Genomic DNA, 7,433 nt, shown 5'->3' on the forward strand with positions numbered 1-7,433 from the left:
CTCTCCACAAACAAGAATGTTGTTCACCAAGCTTCTGTAACCGGACTCGTCTCCCCCCTTGATGAGGCCCAGAATGGTGGTGTCATCAGCATATTTAATGATGATGGTGTTGTCATGGTTGGAGACACAGTTGTGGGTGTACAGGGTGAAGAGTTTGCTGCTGAGACAGCAGCCCTGTGGTGAGCCTGTGCTGATTGTGAGCTCAGCAGACACCCGCCCTCCCATTCTGACCACCTGTGGTCTTTCAGTCAGGAAGTCCAGAATCCAGTTACAGGTGGGAGTTGGTACACCGAGGTCTGTCATCTTCCTAATCAGCCTAACCGGGCGAATGGTGTTGAATGCAGAACTGTAATCCAGAAAGAGCATCCTAGCATATGTACTGCTGTTGTCCAGGTGTTTCAGGGTATGGAATAAAGCCAGAGCTGTTGCATCGTCCACTGATCTGTTGGGGCGGTAGGCAAACTGGAGAGGGTCTACAGTGTCCGGGACCATGTAGTTAACGTGTGTGAGGACCAGTTTCTCTAATACTAATACAGGAATACAAATTAAAGAAAGCCTGTCCCAAACTCCAAGCCACAGTTTTCACAGATATTCAGTGTGCACTGGAAACCTGTGGATGGACAGAGAAAGGAGTAGGCAGCCAAGCAAATGGTCCTGAAACCTGCACCGTAGAACCAGTTCAGTGTACTCTGAAACTGAGGACACATATCAGAACTCTGGCAAATGAAGCTGCTGTTTCAAAGCACTGAAAATCTGGGTTTGATAATGTCACTAATGTTAATGATGTGACTGGAGGTTTGTGGTGCAGCAAACCACCAAGCAGGTCAGTTTCCGCACCTCAGCCGCCATCTGGTTCACATACTTCACTTTCACTTCATTAACTTCACTTCAGCCATGACTGATGCTCTTATTTTGAATGCCTGCCCCTCCTCTTCCTAGCCCCCATAAGGTATCAGAGTTTGTCTTATTGTTAACAAAACACGACCGTGAGTTAGTCTGGCTCTCAGCACTTTAACTTCCGGTCCTTTGGTTCCTACTGAAGATGCAAAAACACCTCACAAATACAGTTGCAATTAATAAAAACGCTCACTGACCCCCTCTTGGACCTGGTCTCACAGGTGCTTGGACTTGCACACCTTTTTATATCTGCTCTTGAGTGACAGTCGCTGTGCTCTGAACCCATCTTTGACTCTTCTTGGACTCGGTCTTGAGCTGTACTCAGCTGCTCTTTGGACTCAGTCTTGTTTTAATTTGTCTCCATCTGACCCAGCATGATTTGACTCAGGCTTGACTCGAACTAAACCCGGGACCTGGTTTTGACTCAACCTCGTACCATGCTCCGAGACGTCATGTGTTTTTGTCCTGGATTTCCGCTGTGTTTTTTGACTCGGACTTGACTTGAGTTGACTTGACTTTGGACCTAAACCCTCTTTTAATTTCGATTGTGTATATAAACATAGTTGTTTGGAACATACGTTATGTATGGAAACACTGCTGACCTGTGGTCCGTTTGAAGTTGTCAAACTGATTGATCACAAAAGATTATTGACGTCTCACAGCTGCAACTTCTGTCACGTTTTCAGTTTGTTAAACAAAAAACAAAGAGCGAGGATGTTCAGATTTCGGATGGTTGGTGGCTGCGTTTGGGTGTTTTTCACAGGGCGGCAGAGGTTTATTAGCAGGGTGGAGCTTACTGCAGGCTGCTGGGAGCTGATAACAGACACGGAAAACAAACACTGCAGAGGAAGAATAAGAAGAATGAAGACAGAGTGTTGAAAGTTTGAAGGTGACTTTAGGATGAAGGCGAGGAGGAGAAGGAGGTTTAATTTTTCATTTCCAGGAGATCACAAGATTTAATATGAGAGAGGGAGACAGGGGAGGAAGAGGAGGGGAGATGAGAATCAGTGATGAATGAGTCATGTTGACCAGAAACAGAAACTCAAACACAGACGAGATCTCTGATCCTCAGAGGTTTCTTATCAGCGAGTATTTTGGTGCTGGAAGCGCAGCTCAGTAACGGCACCTTTCACCACTCGGACTGATCCAGGTCAGCTTCATTAAATTGGTCTGGGGTTTATTTCATTTAAACAATCAGACTGTTGATTTTATGTGACTGTTACTGTGCACCAACCCCGTCCAGAGACCAGCAGCACCAGTGAATGTGGTGTCGTCATTGTAATGTGTGTTAGTCCAGACCCCGGTCCAGCTTATTGCTCTGTGCCATAGACCTTCACTGTTGTCCACCAGCTATTAGACCCCCCTGCCAGTGCAGCGGTGTGGCTCACTGGGGGGCAGGTTTCCTCCTCAGGAAACACCAGAGGCCGGCTGTTTCCAACAAAAGGCTCCACAGGCTGTGAACAGCGTCACTGTTCAGAGTCACTAGCCTCTGCTCTGTTCACCTCATCTTTTAAATCTGGTGACCTTCTGTGAATTTAAACACTTCAACACAACAGTTTGTGGTTCCTCATACAGAAGACTGAAATGACAGATCCATATCAACAGAAGCAACCAGATCTCACTTTAACATGTTTTAAGCTCTGTCAAACAAGGCATGCTGGGAGGTCTGCTGATGTGCTACATTTAAGCAGCTGAGTGAACTCAGCAGCTCATTCAACATTTCAAGTAATGTGAAAATATAAAACTTATTTACCTCAACAAACAAACCGATTCCATCCCACTGATGTTTTTCAGTGCAGAAAACCACATTTTAACATATTGAAATGTCTGGTTTTGTCTCATATTCAGTGAAAAACACAAACATGGAGAAAACTATGAAAACCAGTAAATATTCAACATGAGAAGCCGGAACCAATTATTTTAAAAAGATAAACCAATCAGTCAAACTGTCTACAATGAGAACAAAAACCAAAGAACACAGAGATACAGTGTTCAGACAGTAAGACCAACAAGACAAAAATACAGAAGTAAAAGCAGGAAGACCCAGAAAGTGAGCAGCGTGCGGATGAGCCGACCGTGAACATCTGAGGTGAAAAGAGGACGAGAGCCAATGAGTGAAACATTCATTTGCTATTTTTCTGAAAGCCTCGACAAAACCACACACACTTTAATGGATGTTAACACACACAGAAATGTTTGTATTTTGATGGCCAGTGTGGGTCCAGGGTCGAACGGAGGCAAAGACATGATGTTAGAAGTTTTTGAGAGACGCCTGACACTTTACCAGCAAAAGAATGAACTGATTAACTGAAGACATAATTGAGAAACTGGTAACAAAAATAACTATTACTTTTAGGTCCTTTATAATTGTTTTTATTTTGAACTTTTAGTCTTCAGGTTTTCTTGTTCTAATCCTTGTTTTTCACACTAATCCTTTAACATTCTATAAAACGTCTGAAAATATTTCATGTCTGTGAGGAAGGACTAGCTACGTCACAAAAGATCTGACGTGGTCCGTTAACGCCTCCCACATGGTGAAGAAAGCTCAGCAGAGAATCTTCTTCTTGAGGAAGCTTAAAAAAGCTGAAGTTGCTTCTCAGCTCCTAGTGAACCTGTACAGAAGCACAGCAGAGAGTGTTCTCTGCCACTGTGTTACGGTGGGGTACACCAGCTGCACTGCAGACAACCGGAGACACCTGGCCCCCTGTGTTGTATTTTTGTCAAATTTTGTGTAGAATTCTGTTTGTTCATGGTCAAATATGAGTCAGTGTAACATGACATAGATGAGCAGAGGCAGCATATGAAGTGATCGTGTCTTGCAGTGACTTCCTGTTTATGTGCCACTATGCCGAGTCGCCTCCCTGGGCTCTTAGTCCTAAAGCTTGTACAGTGTGATGGACACAGTGATTTATTATTAAACACTCACAGGGAGGCTGCTGCATCATTTATTGGCAGAAAAATGAATAAATAAACGCGAGTTGAAGAAAGAAATGAGTGTCAACAGGGCGTGCAACGATCACACACAGGTCTTTTAAATCTTCTGTTTTCATGTTTCTCAAAGGAGCATTTGTTTTAATGTTCTGATAATCCCAGAGGGGCGCAGTTATCACACTTGGAACAATCAGGCTGACAGACCCGATCTGTTTTCTGATCTAAACACCTATAGCACCCTGATGAACTTTATCAAAGAACCCATGAATCTCCTTAAAGAGCTGTCAAATTACATTGAACACCCTGACCATGTACTTACAGATCCATAAAACCTCTTCGAAGTACCCCAAAATCCTCATCAGAGAACAGCAGAACCTGAGCAAGGATTTTAAACTGTGTAAAGCCTGATCGTTATTAAACCTGTTCTAGAACATGAATAGTCCATGTTAGGTGCAGATGAAAGGCAGTCATACTAAGCTGCAGTTTTCCTGAACACAACAAGGCAGAGGTGCTCCGACTCTGCTAAATGTCTGTAAATAAATCGAGTGAAAGCCAAGGTTTCACAGAGCTCGCAGCAGGCCTCTGAGTGGATGATCTGAATGTCTGAGGCCAGCGTGGGGGGAGTTGAGGGGGATTACGTCAGCCTGGTAGGTGGGTGGGGGTTCACACAGACAGGTATGCAGTGCCGGTCAGCCGCACTACATGTTTACAAGGACATACTAGATACCTTGGGAGGTGCTGAATTCAGTCATGTCAGAGCAGGACTGAGAGGCAGACATGTTGAAACCTGACACGTGTACACAGTTATTTCCTCCTGTTGTCACCTCTGTAATAACAGACCTGACCGCTTAGCTGGCACTGTATGTACAAACATGCATCCTCCTGTAGATTTTGAATATTTATAATGGCTGTTTTTTTTTGTTTTGTTCTTATCTGCCTCATTGTTCGATGCTTCTCTTCCCTCAGTTGGAAGCTTTTTCTTGAAGACATGTTTTTATTTATCCATAAAACCTTAATTGTGGAGCCCTATAACCTTATCATAGACAATTATAACCCACTCATCTATCACCAAAACCTTCTCTCACCTCCCCGAACCTCATCAAAGACCATTAGAACCTCTATACAGTTCCCTAGAACCTTATTGTTACTAAAAGGACCCATCAAACTTTAATAAAAAATGCTAAAATGTAAAATGATAAAAGCTGCTGCAGCACTAAGCTTGTTGCACCTGTGTAATCTGTGTGCTAATTGTTCATAACCTGCTGTTTGTCTCATGTTTGCCACACATACACACACACACACAACCCTGCAGCATTGTGTGTTCACTCAGTAGATGTATGAAATATAGCTAGCATGCTATGATCATTAACAGCTAATGAGTGCAATTCTAACGAAACCTAGCCTGGCTCACTGCCCTAACAGCCTCAGTTTTAACCACGAGCCACTTGATGAGACAGTGCTAACGCCACCTAGCCTGGCATGCTATGCTGACTCCACCATTAACCTCCTACTAAGCTCAGTGTGAGTGTAGCCTAGCAGTTAGCCTAGCTGCTAGCAGGCATTACAGCAGACAGACATTACAGCAGAACATTGAAGAACTGAACATTCATGATCATTGTCGACTGGTCTCCAGGTTTAGAGTGCAATGCCTCACCTGCACACTTGGTCCTGGCTCTGAGTGGTGGTCCAGGGTTTCCTGTGCCTCCCTCCAGGGGCCGGGTGAGCAGCACACTGATCTCATATTCTGTGTCAGGGTCCAGGTGTCCGATTTTGTGGGTGGGTTTATCAACAGGCGTGGTGTCCATCAACATACCCGACATCGTACGGTACTCCACCTTAAACACAAAGTATTATGACTAAAATGGTCACATCACTGAATCATAAAACACTCAAAGATCCTCTGTACTTCATGACAAACCACTAGAAATCCCGATCTGATGAAACTACAAGTACTAGAAACTCCACACCAACTGTGCAGGACTTTCACAGATCCCTACATCTAGATCCTCTACACACATCCCTGAACCTTAATCAAGGAACCACTTTGAGGAACAAGCAAACCTCAATAATCCCCAGAGCACAGCACAAAAAATACCCTAAGAGATCCTAAATAACTACTGTGAGCACTTCAGAGACCCCTATCTGGTGATCTAATTTGTAATGTGTTGTTTACTGATGTGTACATCACAGATAACTACAACGCCCTCACTTTTTGTGGGACCTAATCTGGGACCACGAAGGTCCCATTACCAAGGCCCAGAAACTCATCAAGAACAACTAGAAGTAGATGCCTAGTTCCTCCTCACGGATTGTTATGACTTCTTCAAAAACCCCTGCCTGTTCCTGAGCCACCTTGCTGAAACCTCATCTAGAACCACTGCTGACTGATCCACAAACCCTCATCAGGGACATCACAGACACTCACAGATCTCTACCTAGCTTTATTGAGGACCACTCGGAGCTCCTTCACAGATCTTTCTGGAACGTAAGGATATCTAGAAAACGTTCAGAGATCTCTAGAACTCCCCAGGGAACTAATAGTTTTGCACATCACAGATACTCATAGCTACCAAGAGCAATATTAATGACCACTAGGACCTGCTCAGTCCTCCCTAGAACCAGTAGTGGCCACTCACATATCCCCAGAACCTAGAAAGTCCCCACAGATCAATGTTGGATCAGTAGTCACCTCTCTCTCAATGATTGGTCCATCTCCATTGATGGAGTTGGCATTGAGTTGGATCCACAAGTAGGTGGCACCAACCGCTGTCAGCTGAGGAGGAGCGATGGGTACGGGAGGCTCTGAGGGAAAAACACAACTAGGATGAGGTTTAAATATGAACACACACCCAAACACACTCATGTGAGTTTCGGTCCTAAGGAGGAAGGAAGAAGTTAAAGGGCTAATTAATATTCGTGACCTTCATCACATCACAGCAGACCTGGATTCCATTACCCAGAATCCCCAATGGTGCTGCTCTACTTCCTCCTCACCCACTTCTCCCTTCCCCCACCCTCTTCTCCACACAGACACACACACACACACACACACACACACACACACAAACACGCCTTTGTGTGGCCCACGTTCTGTGACTTCTTGGTGAAGGCGATCACTTATACTATAGCTACAATGATGCCAAACACAAATCTATCATGAGGTGGAAATAGAGAATCAAAATGTCACTTCAGAATTCAGAAAACCTGGAATAAAAAAAATCTTTTTCTTCTACACGTGTGAGGACCGGAGCCTGTTGCCAAGCAGATTTGGTGAACTGGACCTTCTGTCACAAAGCACCAAAACAATGCATGTTATATCACCAGATTTTAGCAGATCTTTCATAACTGTCCCATCTTACTTTCCTGGTTAACCCAAACCACAGCATTACAGAGATGGAAGCATGTGGTTTTTAATTTTGCCAATGTAAAGTGTATTTAACGAAGCATAGAGTCCCTGGGGCTTTGGTTCAGACTATTTATATGTAAGGGGTTGGTTGCACAAGTATATAAAGACAAACCCACACACACATATCTAGATTTTACCACATTCCAACAAGAAGGTGTGAGCTCCGGCTTATAGTGTTGAGTGTTGTACCTCTATCCAG

General features: G+C 44.1%; 1 protein-coding gene across 1 annotated transcript in view; it reads right to left on the minus strand.

The window, feature by feature from the left end:
• The window catches only part of LOC109974967 (receptor-type tyrosine-protein phosphatase mu-like), a gene marked incomplete at its 5' end in the record, with an annotated part of 97,770 nt that overhangs the window by 75,881 nt on the left and 14,456 nt on the right, over window positions 1–7,433 (minus strand). Inside the window, 2 exons of the mRNA XM_020625447.1 lie at window positions 5,483–5,663; window positions 6,518–6,630. Of these exons, the coding sequence (XP_020481103.1) occupies window positions 5,483–5,663; window positions 6,518–6,630 (294 nt within the window). The remainder of the gene's footprint in view (window positions 1–5,482; window positions 5,664–6,517; window positions 6,631–7,433) is intronic.

Source organism: Monopterus albus, unplaced genomic scaffold (assembly GCF_001952655.1).
Source record: "Monopterus albus unplaced genomic scaffold, M_albus_1.0 scaffold355.1, whole genome shotgun sequence".
NCBI lineage: Eukaryota > Metazoa > Chordata > Actinopteri > Synbranchiformes > Synbranchidae > Monopterus > Monopterus albus.